At 36.3% G+C, this 24178-nt stretch overlaps 1 protein-coding gene across 1 annotated transcript in view; it reads left to right on the top strand.

Moving 5' to 3' along the window:
* The window catches only part of LOC105436391 (neurogenic locus notch homolog protein 1), a 75103-nt gene that overhangs the window by 30764 nt on the left and 20161 nt on the right, over window positions 1–24178 (top strand). Inside the window, exons 14-26 of the mRNA XM_030984794.1 lie at window positions 12020–12133; window positions 12615–12728; window positions 13261–13374; window positions 14546–14659; window positions 15451–15564; window positions 16259–16372; window positions 17199–17312; window positions 19427–19540; window positions 20422–20535; window positions 21232–21345; window positions 21934–22047; window positions 22937–23050; window positions 23381–23494. Of these exons, the coding sequence (XP_030840654.1) occupies window positions 12020–12133; window positions 12615–12728; window positions 13261–13374; window positions 14546–14659; window positions 15451–15564; window positions 16259–16372; window positions 17199–17312; window positions 19427–19540; window positions 20422–20535; window positions 21232–21345; window positions 21934–22047; window positions 22937–23050; window positions 23381–23494 (1482 nt within the window). The remainder of the gene's footprint in view (window positions 1–12019; window positions 12134–12614; window positions 12729–13260; window positions 13375–14545; window positions 14660–15450; window positions 15565–16258; window positions 16373–17198; window positions 17313–19426; window positions 19541–20421; window positions 20536–21231; window positions 21346–21933; window positions 22048–22936; window positions 23051–23380; window positions 23495–24178) is intronic.

Raw genomic sequence — 24178 nt, 5'->3', positions numbered from 1 at the left:
TGCGAACAAATTCATGGCAGAATAATAAAAATAATAAAGAAAATCTTGACGAAATCAAAAGGTGATACGTCTACGTACGTATCACCTAATAAAGAAAAATCTTGACGAAATCAAAAGGTGATACGTTGACTTCGTTACGTATCACCTAACTAGACTTTAATTCGTCACTTAGACGAATTAGGTGATACGTATGATAATGGTTTACATAACGAATAATGCATTACACGATATATTATTTTGTAAAATGCTTCTCCCATTTATATGCTTCTCCCATTATGATCTATTCATATGTCAAGATTAAATTGTGTCTCCTTGATCATCATGGATCTAGGGAAGATAGATTGAAACAATATATGACCTTTGACCCTGTGCAGTAACCAGTTACACATTTGACTCTAATTTACATCATGAAGAACACCTTTTGACGATTTTATCTTATTCAAAGAAATGAAAATGTAATTGATAAATGATTATCATCATTATGATAATGATGATCATGATGATAATGATCATGATCATGAGCGCGATCATGACATCTTATTGAAAAAATGAGGGTTGATTTAGATAGCATATAGTCTCAGCTACAACTTACTCAAAAGTCAACAAAATCCAAGCAGAAATAACGGCGATATTGCTCGCAAAAGACAGGAATGTAGACTCCAGATTTGAGAAAAAGTCATCTCCCATAGAGATTACACGCAAAAAGTAATGGATTAAGTGAAAATAGGGTAATAATAAAGTAAAAAGGGTTGTTTGTGACATTATTTGCGATTCTACGTGTTTTAATAATCAAAGGAGATGGTACAGTGAAGGTCAAAAGGAAAAAAAAGTGAAGAAAAAAATTGTTGGAGACACCCGGACTCGAACCAGGGATCTCGAGATTGGAAGTCAAGTGCGTTACCGATATACCAAAACATTTCCCATAGCGATTACACGTAAACGGGAAATGGAATTCTGAAATCCTACTTTGCAAGTGAAATATGAGCATGATCCCGGCATCTAATCGAAAAATAAAGGGCGCACTTGTGATAGCTCATTGTCTCAGCTACAACATATCCGAAGTTCAGCGAAAACGAAGCTAAAACAACAGAGATTTTGCTCGCGAAAGACAGGAGTGTAGAATCCAGTTTTGAGAAAAAGTCATGTCCCTTAGAGAATACACGTAAAATGTGAAAAATTGACATGCCTTCTTTAATTGCAAAAATACGCCATGATGCCTTTGTCAAAATGGAAAATTGTGGATTATTTATTTGTAGAAAATTGTCTCAGGTAGAACATATCAAAATTTAAAAGAAAATCAATCAATATTTACAGAGATACAATCAATTTTCCAAAATTATGCTGACGTCATAATATGCAAATTGAAATTTTGAGTTTGGAGGCCATTATGATGACGTTATGAGTTAATTGAGGGTCAAATGAGACATGAAATCATATCTCCAACTTATAACCTATCTAAATATGAAAAAATATTGGGAGTTTCTATCTATTCTGAAGAGTTACAAAGAATTTTGTATAGACATGTTTTTGCTCATGTATTGTGGATAAAGATAACGCAGGTCCGCGCGCGCTGTCAACTTTGACGGACGCTCATTGCGTTATTAAAAGGTGAACAAGTTATCAAAATGCTTGGAAAGATGTACCAAATATGATGATAGAGAACATTCGGCGATTCTATGTTGCAAAATGCTAGTACGCGCAAAAAACGCGCGCGCATGCGCGTTTGCGTGATTTTTTGTCAAATGCTCCATATGGCCTGAAACGTATGCAAAAAAAATTTGGGATGATTTGGAGCAGTTTAATTTTTTTCGCGCGCGTAAACGCGCGTACGAACGCGCACGCGCGCATTTGCGCACGTTTATTGATCTGAAATTGACCGGATGGATATTGATCTTCTTCCTGATAAATATGAATGAAAAATTCCTTTCCGTTATGAAGATATGATCATAAGTTTATTTTCACAAAATGGCGCCTGGATGACGTCACGATAATTTTGAGTCTTTGAAAAGTCACGCAGTTCTAAGTTAGACTAAGATCTATCATCATGGCAAGTTTCATGATAATGGCTTTATTCAGTCTTGAGATATCCTGCGAACAAATTCGAGGAAGAATAATAATAAATAAATAAATAAATAAATAAATAATAAAAATCTTGACGAAATCAAAAGGTGATACGTCTACGTACGTATCACCTAACTAGACTTTAATTCGTCACTTAGACGAATTAGGTGATACGTATGATAATGGTTTACATAACGAATAATGCATTACACGATATATTATTTTGTAAAATGCTTCTCCCATTTATATGCTTCTCCCATTATGATCTATTCATATGTCAAGATTAAATTGTGTCTCCTTAATCATCATGGATCTAGGGAAGATAGATTGAAACAATATATGACCTTTGACCCTGTGCAGTAACCAGTTACACATTTGACTCTAATTTACAAAATGAAGAACACCTTTTGACGATTTTAACTTATTCAAAGAAATGAAAATGTAATTGATAAATGATTATCATCATTATGATAATGATGATCATGATGATAATGATCATGATCATGAGCGCGATCATGACATCTTATTGAAAAAATGAGGGTTGATTAAGATAGCACATAATCTTAGGTACAACATACTCAAAAATCAACAAAATCCAAGCAGAAATAACGGCGATATTGCTCGCAAAAGACAGGAATGTAGAATCCAGATTTGAGAAAAAAAAATGATCTCCCATAGAGATTACACGCAAAAAGTAATGGATTAAGTGAAAATAGGGTAACAATAAAGTCAATAGGGTTGTTTATTACATTATGTGCGATTCTACGAGTTTTAATAATCAAAGTAGATGGTACAGTGAAAGGTCAACAAGAAAAAAAAAGTTAAGAAAAAAATTGTTGGAGAAACCCGGACTCGAACCCGGGATCTCAAGGTCGGAAGTCAAGTGCGTTACCGATATACAAAAAAATTTCCCATAGCGATTACACGTAAACGGAAAATGAAATTCTTTAATCCCACTTTGCAAGTTAAATATGAGCATGATCCCGGCATATGATCGAAAAATAAAGTGCACACTGGAGATAGCTTATTGTCTCGGCTACAACATACCCGAAGCGCAACGAAAAGAAAGTTAAAACAACGGAGATTTTGCTCGCGAAAGACGAAAATGTAGAATCCATTTTTGAGAAATAGTCATGTCCCGTAGACAATACACGCAAAATGTGAAAAATTGACATGCCTCCTTTAATCGCAAAAATACGCCATGATACTTTTGTCAAACTGGATAATTGTGGTCACTGTATTTGTAGAAAATTATCTCAGCTAGAACATATGAAAATTTGAAAGAAAAACGATCAATATTTACAGAGATACAATCAATTTTCCAAAAATATACTGACGTCAATATGCAAATTTAAATTTTGAGGTTGGAGGCCATTATGATGACGTCATTAGTTAACTAAGGGTCAAATGAGACATAAAATGATATTTCCGACTCATAATCTATCTAAATATTAAAAAATTGGGATTTCCTATCTATTCTAAAGAGTTACAAAGAATTTTGTATAGGCATGTTTTTGCTCATGTATTGTGGATAAAGATAACGCAGGTCCGCGCGCGCTGTCAACTTTGACGGACGCTCATTGCGTCATTAAAAGTTGAACACGTTATCAAATGCTTTGAAAAATGTGCCAAATATGAAAACAGAGAAAATTCGGCGATTCTATGTTGCAAAATGCTAGTACGCGCAAAAAACGCGCGCGCATGCGCGTATGCATGATTTGTTATCAAATGCTCCAAATGGCCTGAAAAGTATGCAAAAAATATTTGGGATGATTTGGAGCATTTTTAATTTTTGCGCGCACGTAAACGCGCGGACGAACGCGTACGCGAGCATTTGCGCACGTTAATTGACCTGAAATTGACCGGACGGATATTGATCTTAATCGTGATAATTATGAATGAGAAATACTTTTCCGTTATGAAGATATGATCATAAGTTGATTTTCACAAAATGGCGCCTGGATGACGTCACGATGAGTTTGAGTTTTTGAAAAGTCACGCAGTTCTAAGTTAGGTTAAGATCTATCATCATGGCAAGTTTCATGATAATGGCTTTAGCCATTCTTGAGATATCTTGCGAACAAAATTGAGGAAGAATAATAATAATTTCTTCTATACAGACACAAAATAAATACTAGACTTTAATTCGTCACTTAGACGAATTAGGTGATACGTATGATAATGGTTTACATAACGAATAATGCATTACACGATATATTATTTTGCTTCTCCCATTCATATGCTTCTCCCATTATGATCTATTCATATGTCAAGATTAAATTGTGTCTCCTTGATCATCATGGATCTAGGGAAGATAGATTGAAACAATATATGACCTTTGACCCTGTGCAGTAACCAGTTACACATTTGACTCTAATTTACATCATGAAGAACACCTTTTGACGATTTTATCTTATTCAAAGAAATGAAAATGTAATTGATAAATGATTAGCATCATTATGATAATGATGATCGTGATGATCATGATCATGAGCGCGATCATGACATCTTATTGAAAAAATGAGGGTTGATTTAGATAGCATATAAACTCAGCTACAACATACTAAAAAATCAACAAAATCCAACCCCAAATAACGGCGATATTGCTCGCAAAAGACAGGAATGTAGACTCCAGATTTGAGAAAAAGTCATTTCCCATAGGGATTACACGCAAAAAGTAATGGATTAAGTGAAAAAAGGGTAATAATAAAGTAAAAAGGGTTATTTATGACATTATTTGAGAATCTACGTGTTTAAATAATCAAAGGAGATGGTACAGTGAAGGTCAAAAGGAAAAAAAAGTGAAAAAAAGTGTTGGAGACACCCGGACTCGAACCAGGGATCTCGAGGTTGGAAGTCAAGTGCGTTACCGATATACCAAAACATCTCCCATAGCGATTACACGTAAACAGGAAATGGAATTCAGAAATCCTACTTTGCAAGTGAAATATGAGCATGATCCCGGCATCAAATCGAAAAATAAAGGGCACACTTGTGATAGCTCATTGTCTCAGCTACAACATATCCGAAGCTCAGCGAAAACGAAGCTAAAACAACGGAGATTTTGCTCGCGAAAGACAGGAGTGTAGAATCGAGTTTTGAGAAAAAGTCATGTCCCATAGAGAATACACGCAAAATGCGAAAAATTGACATGCCTCCTTTAATCGCAAAATACACCATGTTACTTTTGTCACAAATAAAAATTGTGAACATTACATTTGTAGAAAATTGTCTCAGCTAGAACATATCAAAATTAAAAAGAAAATTGATTCATATTTACAGAGATACAATCAATTTTCCAAAAATATGCTGACGTCATAATATGCAAATTAAAATTTTGAGTTTGGAGGCCATTATGATGACGTCATGAGTTAATTGAGGATCAAATGAGACATGAAATCATATCTCCGACTCATAATCTATCCAAATATGACAAAATATTAGGAGTTTCTATCTATTCTAAAGAGTTACAATGAATTTTATATAGGCATGTTTTTGCCCATGTATTGTGGATAAAGATAACGCAAATCCGCGCGTGCTGTCAACTTTGACGGACGCTCATTGCGTTAATAAAAGGTGAACAAATTATAAAAATGCTTGGAAAAATGTACCGAATATGATGACAGAACAAAATCGGCGATTCTATGTTGCAAAATGCCAGTACGCGCGAAAACGCGCGCGCATGCGCGTGTGTGTAATTTTTTTATCAAATGCTCCATATGGCCTGAAACGTATGCAAAAAAAATTTGGGATGATTTAGAGCATTTTTAATTTTTGCGCGCGCGTAAACGCGCGGACGAGCGCGCACGCGCGCATTTACGCACGTTTATTGACCTTAACTTGACCGGACGGATATTGATCTTAATCATGATAAATATGAATGAAAAATTATTATTCGTTATAAAGATATGATCATTAGTTGATTTTCACAAAATGGCGCCTGGATGACGTCACGATGACTTTGAGTCTTTGAAAAGTCACGCAGTTCTAAGTTAGACTAAGATCTATCATCATTGAAAGATTCATAACAATGGCTTTGTTCAGTCTTGAGATATCCTGCGAACAAATTCGAGGAAGAATAATAATAAATAAACTAGACTTTAATTCGTCACTTAGACGAATTAGGTGATACGTATGATAATGGTTTACATAACGAATAATGCATTACACGATATATTATTTTGTAAAATGCTTCTCCCATTTATATGCTTCTCCTATTATGATCTATTCATATGTCAAGATTAAATTGTGTCTCCTTGATCATCATGGATCTAGGGAAGATAGATTGAAACAATATATGACCTTTGACCCTGTGCAGTAACCAGTTACACATTTGACTCTAATTTACATCATGAAGAACACCTTTTGACGATTTTATCTTATTCAAAGAAATGAAAATGTAATTGATAAATGATTATCATCATTATGATAATGATGATCATGATGATAATGATCATGATCATGAGCGCGATCATGACATCTTATTGAAAAAATGAGGGTTGATTTAGATAGCATATAGTCTCAGCTACAACTTACTCAAAAGTCAACAAAATCCAAGCAGAAATAACGGCGATATTGCTCGCAAAAGACAGGAATGTAGACTCCAGATTTGAGAAAAAGTCATCTCCCATAGAGATTACACGCAAAAAGTAATGGATTAAGTGAAAATAGGGTAATAATAAAGTAAAAAGGGTTGTTTGTGACATTATTTGCGATTCTACGTGTTTTAATAATCAAAGGAGATGGTACAGTGAAGGTCAAAAGGAAAAAAAAGTGAAGAAAAAAATTGTTGGAGACACCCGGACTCGAACCAGGGATCTCGAGATTGGAAGTCAAGTGCGTTACCGATATACCAAAACATTTCCCATAGCGATTACACGTAAACGGGAAATGGAATTCTGAAATCCTACTTTGCAAGTGAAATATGAGCATGATCCCGGCATCTAATCGAAAAATAAAGGGCGCACTTATGATAGCTCATTGTCTCAGCTACAACATATCCGAAGTTCAGCGAAAACGAAGCTAAAACAACAGAGATTTTGCTCGCGAAAGACAGGAGTGTAGAATCCAGTTTTGAGAAAAAGTCATGTCCCATAGAGAATACACGTAAAATGTGAAAAATTGACATGCCTTCTTTAATTGCAAAAATACGCCATGATGCCTTTGTCAAAATGGAAAATTGTGGATTATTTATTTGTAGAAAATTGTCTCAGGTAGAACATATCAAAATTTAAAAGAAAATCAATCAATATTTACAGAGATACAATCAATTTTCCAAAATTATGCTGACGTCATAATATGCAAATTGAAATTTTGAGTTTGGAGGCCATTATGATGACGTTATGAGTTAATTGAGGGTCAAATGAGACATGAAATCATATCTCCAACTTATAACCTATCTAAATATGAAAAAATATTGGGAGTTTCTATCTATTCTGAAGAGTTACAAAGAATTTTGTATAGACATGTTTTTGCTCATGTATTGTGGATAAAGATAACGCAGGTCCGCGCGCGCTGTCAACTTTGACGGACGCTCATTGCGTTATTAAAAGGTGAACAAGTTATCAAAATGCTTGGAAAGATGTACCAAATATGATGATAGAGAACATTCGGCGATTCTATGTTGCAAAATGCTAGTACGCGCAAAAAACGCGCGCGCATGCGCGTTTGCGTGATTTTTTGTCAAATGCTCCATATGGCCTGAAACGTATGCAAAAAAAATTTGGGATGATTTGGAGCATTTTAATTTTTTTCGCGCGCGTAAACGCGCGTACGAACGCGCACGCGCGCATTTGCGCACGTTTATTGATCTGAAATTGACCGGATGGATATTGATCTTCTTCCTGATAAATATGAATGAAAAATTCCTTTCCGTTATGAAGATATGATCATAAGTTTATTTTCACAAAATGGCGCCTGGATGACGTCACGATAATTTTGAGTCTTTGAAAAGTCACGCAGTTCTAAGTTAGACTAAGATCTATCATCATGGCAAGTTTCATGATAATGGCTTTATTCAGTCTTGAGATATCCTGCGAACAAATTCGAGGAAGAATAATAATAAATAAATAATAATAAAAATCTTGACGAAATCAATAGGTGATACGTAGACTTCGTTACGTATCACCTAATAAATAATAAAAATCTTGACGAAATCAAAAGGTGATACGTCTACGTACGTATCACCTAACTAGACTTTAATACGTCACTTTGACGAATTAGGTGATACGTGCTATTTTGTTATCATGAAATTGTGCCGATGATGATCTAATGATAATGATCATAAATACGATAAAGACCATGATTAAGAGTGGTATAGCGCCCACTTCAGGTATTCGATAGAGATTTGTAGAATCAGGATTTAAGAAAAAGTCGCCTAACACGCTAACTAAGAAAATTCTGACATGTCGCCTTTAATTGAAATTTTCACTAAGATGATGTCATCAAAATGATAAATGATGTACGTCAATATTGAAGATAATTTATTAGCTACACCGTATCAAAATTTGGGAGAACATAGAGTACTCGTAAGCTAGATAGTGCTCAAAGATCAATGTCATGAAGATTCAAGATGTGAACAAAATTTACCTTCCATAGACATAACACGCAAATGACGAAAATTCTGACATGTGGCCTTTAATTGAATTTTGTGCTATGATGACATCATTTAAATGAAAATTGGTGTAGACTGATCTCAAAGACGATTGCCTCGACTACAACATATTAAAATCTAGAAGAGAATCGATGAATATTAAGAGAAATACACTAAATTTTCCATAAACATAATGACGTCATAATATGCATTTTTGTATTTTTGACTTCCAAGGCCATTATGATGACGTCAAGATGTACTTAATGGCCAAATGAGATATGAAATCATACCTTCGACTCATACTCTATCTAAATATGAAAAAAAATTGGCAATCCTTATTCATCCCAATGGACTTTTTATAGGCATGTTTTTGCCCGTATATGCTTTGTATTACAAAAATCGCGCGTGCGGACGGTTATCTTGAACGGACGCTCATTCCGTTATTAATAGTGATAAAGAGATAAACTTGGTATCAAATTGTTCGGAAAATTATGAGGAATATCCTGTCAAAAGTTTTTGCGGAGGAATTATTTTTCGTTCGGCCGTGACGAACGAAAACGCGCAAAAATGCGTGTTTTGCGCGATTTTTTATGAATGCTTATAATGGCCTGAAACGTATGCAAAAAAAAATTAGGACGATTTTGAGCAATATAAAATTTAACGCGCGCATTAACGCGCGCACGTACGCGTACGCGCATTTTTGAACGCATTTATTGACCTGAAATTGACGGGACAGATATTGACCTTGATCGTGATAAATATGAATGAGAAATGGCTTTCTGTTATGAAGATATGATCATGAGTTGATTTTCACAAAATGGCGCCTGGATGACGTCACGATAACTTTGAGTCTTTGAAAATTCACGCAGTTCTAAGTTAGACTAAGATCTATCATCATGGCAAGTTTCATGATAATGGCTTTAGCCATTCTTGAGATATCCTGCGAACAAAATTGAGGAAGAATAATAATAATTTCTTCTATACAGACACAAAATAAATACTAGACTTTAATTCGTCACTTTGACGAATTAGGTGATACGTATGCTAATGGTTTACATAATAAAGAATGCATTACACGATATCATATTATTTTATGAAATGCTTCATCCATTAAGATCTATCCATATGTCAAGTTTAAATTGTGTCCCCTTGATCATTATGGATCTAGGGAAGATAGATTGAAAAAATATGACCATTGACCCTGCGCAGTAACCAGTTACACCTTTGATTCTAATTTATATCATGAAGAACACATTTTGACGATTTTATCTTATTCAAAGAAATGAAAATGTAATTGATTAATGATTATCATCATTATGAAAATGATGATCATGATAATCATGATGAAGATCATGATCATGAGCGGGATCCTGACATCTTATTGAAAAAATGAGGGGTGATTTAGATAGCACATAGTCTTAGCTATAGCATACTCAAAAATCAACAAAATCCAAGCAGAAATAACGGCGATATTGCTCGCAAAAGACAGGAATGTAGAATCCAGATTTGAGATTTGAGAATTATCTTCCACAGGGATTACCCGCAAAAAGTAATGGATTAAGTGGAAATAGGGAAACACTAAAGTAAAAAGGGTTGTTTATTACATTATTTGCGATTCTACGTGTTTAAATAATCAAAGGAGATGGTACAGTGAAAGGTCAAAAGGAAAAAAAAGTGGAGAAAAAATTGTTGGAGACACCCGGACTCGAACCCGGGATCTCAAGGTCGGAAGTCAAGTGCGTTACCGATATACCAAAACATTTCCCATAGCGATTACACGTAAACGAAAATGGAATTCTAAAATCCCACTTTGCAAGTAAAATATGAGCATGATCCCGGCATATGATCGAAAAATGAAGTACACATTGGACATAGCTCATTGTCTCAGCTACAACATATCCGAAGCTCACCGAAAACAAAGTTAAAAAAACGGAGATGTTGCTCGCGAAAGACGGAAATGTAGAATGCAGTTTTGAGAAATAGTCATGTCCCATAGAGAATACACGCAAAATGCGAAAAATTGACATGCCTCCTTTAATCGCAAAAATACACCTTGATACTTCTGTCAAACTGGAAAATTTTGTATACTACATTTGTAGAAAATTGTCTCAGCTAGAACATATCAAAATTAAAAAGAAAATTGATCCATATTTACAGAGATACAATCAATTTTCCAAAAATATGCTGACGTCATAATATGCAAATTAAATTTTTGAGTTCGGAGGCCATTATGATGACGTCATGAGTTAATTGAGGGTCAAATGAGACATGAAATCATATCTCCGACTCATAATCTATCTAAATATGAAAAAATATTAGGAGTTTCTATCTATTCTAAAGAGTTACAATGAATTTTATATAGGCATGTTTTTGCCCATGTATTGTGGATAAAGATAACGCAAATCCGCGCGTGCTGTCAACTTTGACGGACGCTCATTGCGTTAATAAAAGGTGAACAAATTATCAAAATGCTTGGAAAAATGTACCGAATATGATGATAGAAAAAAATCGGCGATTCTTTGTTGCAAAATGCCAGTACGCGCGAAAACGCGCGCGCATGCGCGTGTGCGTAATTTTTTTATCAAATGCTCCATATGGCCTGAAACGTATGCAAAAAAAATTTGGGATGATTTGGAGCATTTTAAATTTTTGCGCGCGCGTAAACGCGCGGACGAGCGCGCACGCGCGCATTTGCGCACTTTTATTGACCTCAACTTGACCGGACGGATATTTATCTTAATCGTGATAATTATGAATGAGAAATACTTTTCCGTTATGAAGATATGATCATTAGTTGATTTTCACAAAATGGCGCCTGGATGACGTCACGATAATTTTGACTCTCTAAAAAGTCACGCAGTTCTAAGTTAGACTAAGATCTATCATCATGGCTAGTTTCATAGTAATGGCTTTATTCAGTCTTGAGATATCCTGCGAACAAATTCGAGGAAGAATAATAATAAATAAAAATAAATAAATAAATAATAAAAATCTTGACGAAATCAAAAGGTGATACGTCTACGTACGTATCACCTAATAATAAATATGATGGACTTGCTGACATTACTTTCTAACTCTGATATATGTTATTCTTTGTAGCTAACCAGCTCATTTACATTCATGTTATATCTAAAGTAAGCAGTGATACAGCATTTGATCCGGTTATAATGATTTCGTCAAAAGTATAGGGTTTTGAGTATGGTTAGGTCATCCTAATGGTAACATATCGTGTTTGGTCCAAGTTTAAAGTATAGAATTCGGTTATATTAGGAAATTGACCGCGTAATAATAACTGTTGCAGGAACATGCGTCGTACAATCAAGTAAATCGAGCAATTTCAAAAGGGTTTCTTGTTGTTTATTTCAGATATCAACGAATGTCAGTCGAGTCCATGTGTAAATGGCGGGTTTTGTGAGAACCAGGTGAACATGTATCAATGTAACTGCTTAGATGGTTTTGATGGTGTCAACTGTGGGAATAGTAAGTAGTGCATCATTGCCACCTCACATTTAATCTAGAATCTGTACTTTTTTATTTTATTTTATTTCACGATCGCGATCATTCCTATGGCCGAAGATGTTGTGATCAACGAATATGTACACGTGACATTGATTAGTAGAGTTTGGCCAACCCAGTTCGAGTTGGGCATAGCATGGGGTATACTGCTTTGGTGGGCAAGCACACAACAAAAGAATATACGCTATGTTCAGACCAAGTGAAACCATGTTGGCCAAAATCTGTATTTAGAAGGGTCTGATCCGTACGACAAGCCTACAAAGTGATTTTTCGCCTGGCTTACACAATCGGGTACCTCGCGATATCCGGCAGCTTACAAAAAGTGGGAGGAGATCGCGTGGATGTAGTTGTCAAAATTAATTGATTCAACAAAATTAGAAAAAATACTGGTGGTGGTGATAATGTTGATGTTTAATTTTGCCAATGTATCATGTTTATTGAACAGATATTGATGAATGTGCGAGTGGACCTTGCTTGAATGGAGCCACCTGCGTGGATCAAATCAACGGGTACATCTGTAATTGCGCTACAGGATTCCAGGGACTGACTTGCGGAGAGAGTAAGTTTTTCAGTTATAGATTCTGCGTTTTAATTCAAAGAACTGTTTTTGATGATTGCTTGTTTGATGATTTGTTTTCTCTGACTTCTAAGAAAGCACGTTTATGCGTGTAAGCAAGCAACCAGGGGACCGACGCATACATATTTCTAAAAAGCGATACAACTGTCGAATGAGTTGATTCATGGTCGAAATTGCTTTGTTATGGTTTTGAATGTAGATTATAAACCGAATAAAGACACAAGTAGCCGGGATTATAGACAAAAATTCTCTTAACAGAAACTATATGTTTTGCTGCCATCCATCACATTGTTTAGGCATTTTACCTTGTATGTGTTAGTCCGATCTAGATTTAAATATACGATAAACCATTTAGATCAGTAGTAAAGTAAAGTATAGTATCTACTGATATTTGACGCATTTGCGCACGACATTATTCGGGTCTAAAGTAAATTCAACTGAAGTCACTAATCTTCCAAAAAATGTCTTGAATGAGTCAATCATTTTGTTGTTGTTAATGTGTCATTGTTTACAGATGTTGACGACTGTCAGACCGATAGTTGCAGCTTGCAAGGTGACTGTGTTGACCAGCTCAACGGATTTACATGTAACTGCTATCCTGGTTGGACTGGAGGCTTCTGCAGAATATGTAAGTACCATCGGAACTTCGTTTGTACATTACCTGAGATGGCGGACACATGATTGTAAGAAGGAGGTCAGGGGAATTACCAATGCAATAAGATGGAAATGGTTTTGTTTCCAGATTGAAGTTTGAAGAAAAAGTGATTTATATTATTAAAAATCCTGCTCTAAGGGAGTAAAAAGCAACAAAAAAGAAAACCTCCATAGAACAAAAATATTAAAAAGACAATAACAAGTAAAACTGAAATTGAGTACTAATGGGTAAATTGCTTCATGTAGTAATGTTCACTTAATTCTCAGAACAACTAGTTATTGTGTACCGTCAGTCTAAAATAATGTTGGTACAATTTTACCCATATTGGGTTTTAAAAAAAAGGGAACATGTATAATTGTACTCTAGAAGTAAATCCGCTATTCCGTAAGATGGACCCCAAGTTGAGCAAAAATGTTACCAAATTACCATGTTCCAATTATTACAGATATTGGCAAACATGTAATCACTATTTTCCAAGGTATCCGACGATTCGAAATAATCCAAGGTGTAACAAACCGATTGAACCTGCTGTAAATCACAATCATAGAAAAAATTCCCAGACATAGAGGTAAATAATTATCGTATCCGGACACCTACCCCCTGGGCAACCACCCCCGGATAATCACCCCTAGGAAAACCACCCTCTGGGACAAATACCCCCTAGGATAACTACCCCCTAGGGCAACCACCCTGTAGGACGAATACCCCCTAGGACAACCACCCTCTAGTTCAACTACCCCCGGACAACTTCCCCCAGACAACTACCCCTAGGGCAACTGCCCTCTAGGACACATACCTCATATACATCTACCACCTATTGTAACTACCATCCAACTACCCCAGACAATAGCCGCTTAGAGTAATTATCAATCGGTGGGGGGGGGGGGGGGTAGTTAGCCGGGGTAATCATCCTAGAGGGTAACTGTCCCAGGGGTAGTCGTCCCACAGGGTGGTTGTCCAGTGGGTAGAACTAATGAATATATCTGAACGATTAGACCAACGTCTTGACATTTGTACGAGTCTTTGATATTCTACTTGTCATTATCCACAAGACGAGTATTTCTGGAGGAGCTCGAAATCTCGAAATACAAATCCTATTAAATGAACGTATGGCCCTTTTTTTAAAAACCCATTCTGCCTGCAGCCGTCGATGATTGTAACCCGCAGCCGTGCTTGAATGGAGGGAATTGTGTAGATGGACATCAATCATTCACATGTAACTGCCAACCCGGCTACAGTGGAACCCTTTGTGAAATAGGTAAGTCTGTTGTGAGAGGCATCTGGTTTATTAACTTTTAGTTAGTATTTACAAATTTATTTCATTTGTTTAATTATTTTACCGACAGGTTTGCAATTTCGAAACACTAATTTCCTACACCAGGGGTGGTATTCTGAACATTGCTGTAATAATCCAGATAGTGAAATTTATTATTTTGCTAATTTTTGTGCATTATTCCTGAGGTTCGTTTATCCAAAGGCTCATAACTTCAAAAATTAAAAAGGGTAATTATTTGAGAGGTTCGTAAGTCCAAAAATAAATTAGGGTTCATAATTCCCGACTAAAATAGGATACGTTATTCTTAAAAGCCCTACAAACGCCACAATGATGCCAATATATTCTATAACATTTCGGAGTAACGAACTTTCGGGAATTCAACCCCTGTTCCATATCCTACGACATCGTAGCATAGCACATAATTGTGTCAGACTTACCTTATGATTTAAAATAAGAATTAATATCTTTCTGGACCTACCAAGGAATATCGCCCTCCAGTAATTTTCCCTCTATAGCTTATTAGACCATTCAAATTTCCGTTTCCGCGCGCGCTGGAGATGACGAAGTGAATATACACAGTTATTCGCTTTCTCTGCTGCATGAGCATTATCGTTAAGTGAAAACCACTTGTGCTGGTAATAGTACCCCTCGGTATCTAATTACCAAAGACATGCAGTAAGAAGTTTGAGGTATTTTCTTTCTCAGTAAATTTGATTCTCACTATAGTAAATTATTTTGCATTTTTTGTTCTTCTTTCTTTCTCTTCTGTGTAGATAACAACGAGTGTGCCAGTACTCCGTGCCGAAACAACGGAGCTTGTACGGATGCTATCAACTCTTACACTTGTACCTGCCCAGCTGGTTGGACTGGCGTTATTTGTCAAACCAGTGAGTACAATGTAACGCTAGCTATACAGGGTGCACCCCCCCCCCCTCTAACCCCAATCATTAAAACAAATACATACTTCCTGTAGTGTAGAGTCAAAATCCCCGGTACCGGTAATGAAAATCTGTGTTCACAAAAAAGAATACCAGTAATACCAAGATTGATAAGTTTGAAAGAGAGGGTTTTGTTTAAGGAAGCATTTATTTTTGCCGCAAAGAAGGAGTTCAAAATTTGTTCAATGTCTATGAAATTGCTTTTTTGCCTGAACATAAATAAATAATTTTTAAGAACTTGGACCACCCTGTATAATATCATCCGATTGTAGCTAAATAATGTGTAACTGAAATAGAAGCTTACCTGTGTAAACAGAATTAATATTAGTAGTAGCATTATCAATAGTATAATAGTAGAATAGTAGTAGTAGTAGTAGTAGTAGTAGTAGAAGTAGTAGTAGTTGTAGTAGTAGTAGTAGTAGTAGTGGTAGTAGTAGTAGTGGAAGTAGTAGTAGTGGTGGTAGTAGTAGTAGTAGTAGTAGTAGTAGTAGTAGTAGTAGTAGTAGTAGAAGTAGTAGTAGAAGTAGTAGTAGTTATAATATTAGAAGTAGCAGCAGCAGTGTAGTAGTAGTAGTAGTAGTAGTAGTAGTAGTAGTAGTAATAGTAATAGTAGTATAACAGAGATTCTTATCCCAATCCACAGATATCGACGAGTGTGGACCCTCGCCTTGCAGGAATGGGGGCAACTGTATTGATGAAGTTAACGGTTTCAGGTGCTCATGCGCCGCAGGGTGGACTGGTGTAGTGTGTAACGAGGGTAAGAATATTTCCTTCTTCTTCCTCTTCTTTTTCTTTTTTTCTTCTTCGTCTTCTTTTTTCCCTATCTTCTTTTATGTCTTGTCTTTTCTTTTTATTCATCTTATTGTTTTGTTCTCCTTCTTCTCCAACTAGTTATTTGCCTTCTTCTTCTTCCTCTTCTTTTCTTTCTTTTCTTTTTCTTCTCTTCATTCCTCTTCTTTTTCTTTATTTTCTTCTTCTTCATCTCATTCTGTTTCTTCTTTTTCTTTGCTTTCCTCTTTCTCTTCCTTTTCTTCTCAATTAAAGTCTGAACAAAAATGATATCGTAATGCACCGTTTCTTTAAAGAAAGCAGTAACGAGAGAGGGGAGGGAGAGGGGGGAAGTTAAAACAAACATGAATTCGAAGCTACTTTAATGATTTCACTTAGGATTATCTTATGCTTTTTTAATAATGGTATGTCTCTGATTCTTTAAGAAGTTGTAACTGCTATTGTTTTTAAAAGAAAATTCAGAGGGAAGCTTTACGACTTTCCAACGCCTACATACACTTTCGAAAACTATTTGGTAAAAATACATTTGGGCACATATATCTTGTGTCCAAACGCGGTTCATTTTATGCTCAATTTGTATTACCCGCACGGCTGGTAATAAGGACAGTACCGATCTTGGGCATTCAATCTCCAATGGTTAAATCGGACACCATGCTTGTCTCATGTTTGACAATCTCTAGCTGGTACTTTTAAAAATTCACATAGATGTACCTTTGATTCGTATTCATTTTGTTTTTCTTTAGATGCATGATTTGTCTTTTTGAGATACCGTGATTATGATTTTTATTTTCTAGATATTGACGAATGTTTGTCCAGTCCCTGCCTGAACGGTGCCACCTGCCGGAATGAACAAAACATGTTCACCTGTGTGTGCGCGGCTGGATTCACAGGCATTACTTGTGCTACAGGTAAGGACGAATGCCTTATCTAGAGGTGAAGTGGTCTATTGGATCCGTCGCCGGACGATGGATCACATGGTTTGCGGATCGAGTCCCACCGCGGCACTAATGTCTTTTGGCAAGACATTAAAGGAAACCAAAACCTTCATACTAAGTTACTTTTATTGTAAAGTTTAAGATATTTGAAAAATATCAGTGAAAATTTGAACAAAATCGGGCAAGGAATAAGGAAGTAAGAGCTTTTTGAAATGACTAGTCACTAGAGGGCGGTATTCAATTTGATGACATCATCTGTTAACAACTCTCCATGCCTTTTGTACATAAAATTTCACAATTTTGTTGTTTTCTTCGTATTTATTTGTGTTCTTGATCCGACTTCATAACATGTGAAGTAGAATATCATTTTGCATACTATATCTTGCTTTCGGGGTAGTACATTATCTCAATCACAAGAAAGAAGGAAAAATATGAAACTTGATGTACAAAAGGCATGGAGAGTTGTTAACAGATGATGTCATCAAATTGAATACCGCCCTCTAGTGACTAATCATTTCAAAAAGCTCTTACTTCCTTATTCCTTGCCCGATTTTGTTCAAATGTTCACTGATATTTTTCAAATATCTTAAACTTTACAATAAAAGTAACTTAGTATGAAGGTTTTGGTTTCCTTTAATCTACATTCGCTACTCTCCCCATAATAATAATAATAATAATACAGACATTTATAACGCGCAACATATCCACCCAGAGGGTGCTCAAGGCGCTTACAATGAGCTACATAATATACTTAGATATAATTTTGCTTACATTACATTACACATGGTTATAAAAAAGAAGAAGATGATATTAGTTAAAGTTGGCCATTGGATAAGTTTTCAGGCTGGCCTTGAAACTATCTACTGATTTACAGTCCTTAAGTGTGTTAGAGAGACTGTTCCACAATCGGGGAGCTGCTGAGGCAAATGCTCGATCTCCCCATGATCGTCTGGTCTTAGGGGTGATCAGAGTTGATGTATTGGCAGAACGCAGACCAGAACGACCAGGCTTGCGAAAGTTGAGTAGAGAAGAGATGTACTGTGGCGAGGAGAACTTCAAGGCACGGTATGTGATCAGAAGGATTTTGTAGGTGAGACGATGTTCAACAGGAAGCCAATGCAGGGATTTAAAGACTGGAGTGATGTGGGCCAACTTGCGTGTATATGTCACTAGACGGGCAGCAGCATTCTGAACAAGCTGGAGCCTCTTAACTTGAGACATAGGGATGCCATAGAGTAAAGAGTTACAACAATCGATGCGGGATGTAACAAATGCATGCACAAGCTGCTCAGCCGCCTTTGTGGTGAGATACTTGCGAATAGCACGAAGATTGCGGAGACTGTGGATCGCAAGTTTAACACTTGATGATACTTGCGACTCCATGGTCATATTGGAGTCAAAAATAACTCCAAGATTTCGAACTTTCTTTACTGGAGTAATTGATGACGAACCAATATTCAGATTGGGGGTTACCGACTTGACGAGTTGCTGCTTGGAACCCAGCATAACAAACTGAGATTTGTCGTCATTGAGCTTCAAGTAATTCTCCTTCATCCAATTCCTAATGTCACTTATACAGGCTTCAACACGAGTAATCCAGGCATCAACTTCCCCTTATGTGGGAGAACAGTATATCTGCGTATCATCAGCATACATATGGTGCTTGAGATTATGCCTCTTGATGATATCATGAAGGGGAAGAGTGTAAATGTTGAAGAGTTGTGGCCCAAGTACCGATCCCTGGGGCACAGAGAAGCCAAGATGAACTGTCTTAGAGAACTGTCCATAGGGTTTTAAATGAGTACCCGGTAGTATGTTTAGTATGATAACCTTGGAAAAGGAAATGTGCAAATAGAGCTAGTTAAAATAGCTATCTAACCCAATTTAAATGTTGATGAAATTGCATTAAAGACTATGTTACCTCTGGTAGCGTGACTTGATCGCTGCAACCACCTCAAAAAGGTGAATGATAATAATACCACTAATTGGAATCACATATAGATATATTACGTTCATGATTGGTGAAAATCTTGGTTTTCCCCCCTCGAGACAATAATGTTTTCACTCTTTTTTCATTTTTGTTTTAGATATCGACGAATGTGTGAGTAGTCCATGTGGTGCAAATGGAATATGTAACAACGGGAAGAACCTCTACACCTGTACTTGTTTCCCCGGATACACCGGCCTTACCTGTAACACTGGTAATGATATACGTTTTCTTTTTGCTCTTAGCATTTTAACAACTTAAACCTTGAGTTACTTTTACAATAATAAGACATCTAACTTTTGTTATTTTAATATAGTTCAATAAACACAATTAAAAAGACTTTGAATAAATGTACTTAAGGGCTGGATGATATATAGTATGTAATTTCATCATATGTAATTTCAATACGCTTTATGTACACTGTATATGTAATTTTAATACCCTATTCGATAGCCTGCATAGAAAAAGTGTTCGCATTCCTATGTCAGTGTCAACTTCGGAAAATTCAATAGGGGACGCACAAAGGTATTGAAATTGCTTTAGGCTGATATATTGAAATCTTTGCGGTCGTGTTAAATGAAGCATGAACTGTGTATTGATTGGAGGGAGCATGCTAAATCAGATATATGTATGAATGAAACAGTCGAAGCCTGGTTAGTTATCCTAGATCAAAGGTCATAATGAAACTAGCATTGTTACGGTTGTAGTGAAAACGAAATGAATAAAGACGTTGGGTTATAAACGTATAATTGTTGTTTTTCCAAAGAAATAAAGGAAATAATAGATGTAGTTTTTCAATATTACATGTAATTTCCCTTGATCTGTGCGACAAAATCTGTTTAACAAAAAGGATTGATTCTATTGTCTAGTGAAGATTTGAAACACTTCCATAGTATCTGCAATCAATACGCGAAGTTAACACTAATCTCTTACATGACATATTCACTCCACACGTAGTGTTCACATTATCGTGTGATACTATCAGTTCTGGTGGGGTTTCGCAGAACGTAAGTTTTTAAAGTTAAATGTCAGGTTAAAGACGTGGGTTTCTATTATCTATTCTCAATACTGTGCTAACTTGTCTCCTTCATACAGAAATCGATCTTTGCCAGAACAACCCGTGCTCCAATATGGCAACGTGTAATAACTTTAGGGTCTACTACACCTGCGATTGTGCAGCCGGTTTCGAAGGACCCAACTGCAATATAGGTATGAAATTTCTTGCATCATGATACGATCTTCATGGCTATGACCTGTTCATTAAAAAAAAATATAATTCAATTTAGAAAATTGTTTGGTGTGACCGAAGGATCCGTCCCCTGGTCTTTTATATTTGTATTGAATTCATTGCCTCTCTGATCATACCCCTCACCACAATCTCAGCCCACAATCTCAGCGTGACTATGTTACTTGCACCTGAGCTTTAAAAACAAAAGAAATCTTCGTACAGTCTTTCGATGTACATCGTATCGTCGCAGTCATATTTATTATATTGTTTAACGGATTAAGAATAAACAATTGTATATAAACGCCCCAGAAATAAAGAAGGAAATGATACCCTCATCTTTGAAATTAGACCAAACTTGTACTGTGGCGTCGAGAAAATAGCCTGTCTCTCTCATTCTCTTTCTCGATGTCTCCATACCTCCCATTTCCACTCCATCCGTCTCCTCAACCTATCCCATAATCTCTCTCTCTCTCTCTATCTCTCTTTCCCTCCCCATTCTTCCTCCCCTCTCTCTCTCTCTCTCTCCCTCTCCCCTCTCTCTCTCTCTCCCTCTCTCTCTCTATCCCCCCTCTCTCCATCTCACTCCCCATTCTTCCTCCCTCCCCCCCCCCCCTCTCTCTCCCTCTCCCCTCCCTCTCTCTCCCTCTCGCTCTCTCTGTTTCTACCTAAATGCATAGATACTGATGACTGCATCGGGCAACCGTGTAATAACGGCGGGGTGTGTTCGGATCAGGTTAATGACTATATGTGCACTTGCACAGCTGGCTGGACAGGCAGAAACTGTGAAATAAGTAAGTATCATATCATATAGTCTCACACGTAACAAATTATAAGATATTTCTTTTGATCTGAACTATTCATAGATCTAGTCAGTCAAAGATCTAGTCAGTAAGATTATAATGATGACGATGATGACAATGACGATCTTGATGCTGCTGCTGTCTGCTGATAATACATGTAGTTCACAGCATGAAACCATGTCTGACTCTTCCGTAGATCCTTGACTACGACGCTGTTATAGGACTATAATGTTTCATCCACATTGTAGATGTGACAATGATCCGCTCCAGCAATCCATTGTTTGTTCTATGTGACAACCAAAACGGCCAAAGGGTTAAAGGCACAATATGTTGATCAATATTGAATGATTGTCTTTCTTCATTTGAATCGGGAACAATAATTAATTGAAATAGTAAGGTCTTTAACGTAATGCAATGACGCAGTGTGCGATGTGTTTTAATAAACAGACCATGATATAGACTTATTAGTGACGCAATCACTGAAAATCATGAAAGCATGACAATCTTTCATCTATTGAGAGGTTAACTGCGGATTTGTTTTAAATATTAAAAAACGATTATTTTGTTTGTTATCTACAGATATCGACGAATGTGCCAGTGGACCGTGCCTAAATCAAGGCATATGCAGAGATAAAGTCAATGGATATGAATGTATCTGTACCAGTGCATTTTCAGGCGTTATCTGCGAAATCCGTAAGTCACTATATAACTTGTTATTTATTAGTTTTACTATTAGAGCAGTGAGAAATTTGTATTGCAAATAAATGAACGTAAAACCAATGAGTTCTTATCACGTAATTATAACTATTGAACCTTACTTCTGCATTGTACTTAGAGATGCATGATTTTGTTAACGACAAAGATACAAATTGTATTGAATTGGTATGTAAATCTTTAAATAGATGTAAAAAGGAATTATTTACCGACATTTAAAGGTAAAGACCAGTTATGGTCATGCGATTGCATTGTGAAAGAAACGTTGTGGAATCGATCAGAAAGGTTGATCATCTAGCATCTAGCATCTGCAAGGTTCTGGAATCATCAAAATGATAAGAAAGTTGGCCCATTCTTCGTAAAGTTACAAGCACTATACACAGAAAGATGTATATGGGACTACCCTATATCTCTCACAGACCATGAGAGAAACAAATTTACCAAATATATGAATTAGTAGGCGGTTTCCCGGCAATTTTTTTTGTCATCATGTATTAGTCAAAACATATTCTTTCACATGATTGGTAATGAGAGCTTCCATTTCATTTTTTGAAATTGGGGCGTTTCCAATACTGGTCTTTACCTTTAAATAGTTACGGTTCCTTGAGGGTTCATGCAATTTGTAATGAGCCGCACCCGTTATTTGGACTATATGTAACAATGCACTTTTTTAAATAATTATGTGAAAAAGTAGGATTAAACTGTACTTGCTTCGTGTACATTAAACCGTCAGAACATGGTACATAGTGTATACCTATTCAAATAGTAGGAGACGTAGACTCATATCATAGGCAAATAGAGATGTGAAACCTTGTGCATTTATTTGAATATGATTACCTGATGTTTTCGAAATCTGTGTACTCTTTAGCTGTGGACCCATGCTCCTCTTCCCCATGCCAAAATGGCGGAAACTGCAACGACTTCGACACTTACTTTACGTGTGATTGTCTGCGAGGCTTTGCTGATTTTGACTGCGGAATAAGTAAGTTCATGTACATGCAATTTATTCGACACTGTTTCATTATTATTTTGAAACCTTGAAATGATAATCCCATCCAGCATCATGATGATGATGATGATTAGTTACTGTCAAGAACATTTTCTGCAAAATATGACCCTGTTTTGGTGTAAAATCAGGTTCAAAATTGATTGTAACTATATCATTACTGATCGACTATCGAGTACAACTTTAAAGTGAAAAGAAAAAACGCATTAATAAAAAAAATGAGCGAGGAAGCTCACAAATTAGTTTTCACCTTACCAGAACTCAACCTTCTCTCGGATGTTCTGTAACTCTCATTTGTGTCCATAGATATCAATGAGTGTGCTAGTGGTCCATGCAGGAACGGCGCTCCTTGTGACGATCTAATAGCTGACTACCAGTGTAACTGCCTCCCCGGGTACAGAGGGAAAGACTGCGGAGAGAGTAAGTAAAACAAACTCTTCTTCGATATCATTGTTTTTTAATTTCATTCGCTTTATTCAAACAGGCTCACTCTCTCAGTATTAAAACTGATTTCCTGAAAGGGCCTCTACAAAATATAGATTACTGAGGAAATTGAACACAGTCTAAATACATATGTACCATATCATGGATTGTTTGTTTTTGTTCTTTATACACCATGATATAAGCGTTAACAAAAGGAGATATTTTACCAGTTTATTCGATATAATACCCGTTCTTCAAATCAAATGGAAAAAATAAAATCTTTTTCTTCGCCACCGTCTGATTTATTCCCGTAGTCTACATTACAATGCTCCATATAAGTCAAGTGAAATCCAAAGATATCGATTTATTTTCTTCACCCATGGTTTGAAAATGTTTAAAGAATTGCATCACATGCATGCAGACACACATACATTGTAAATTAAGTAAAGACGGGGAATCTTAGCGCACACGCCAAACAGAAGTGAAATGCTACACATTGCCATGATAGTTATTCGCGTTTGAAAAGTCGTAGGACTCCTCTAAATAAGTAACATATTAATTCCCTTGCGAAACTCTTTAGTTCCATTGCGAAAATCTTTGACCATCAAACCATTTCAGAACGTGATGAAAGCAACTATATAACTAAATCATGCTAATGTTTCACATCACCTAATATGCTTA

Source organism: Strongylocentrotus purpuratus, unplaced genomic scaffold (assembly GCF_000002235.5).
Source record: "Strongylocentrotus purpuratus isolate Spur 01 unplaced genomic scaffold, Spur_5.0 spur5_scaffold_14, whole genome shotgun sequence".
Taxonomy (NCBI): Eukaryota; Metazoa; Echinodermata; class Echinoidea; order Camarodonta; family Strongylocentrotidae; genus Strongylocentrotus; species Strongylocentrotus purpuratus.
This window is presented reverse-complemented; position numbering and strand designations above follow the sequence as displayed.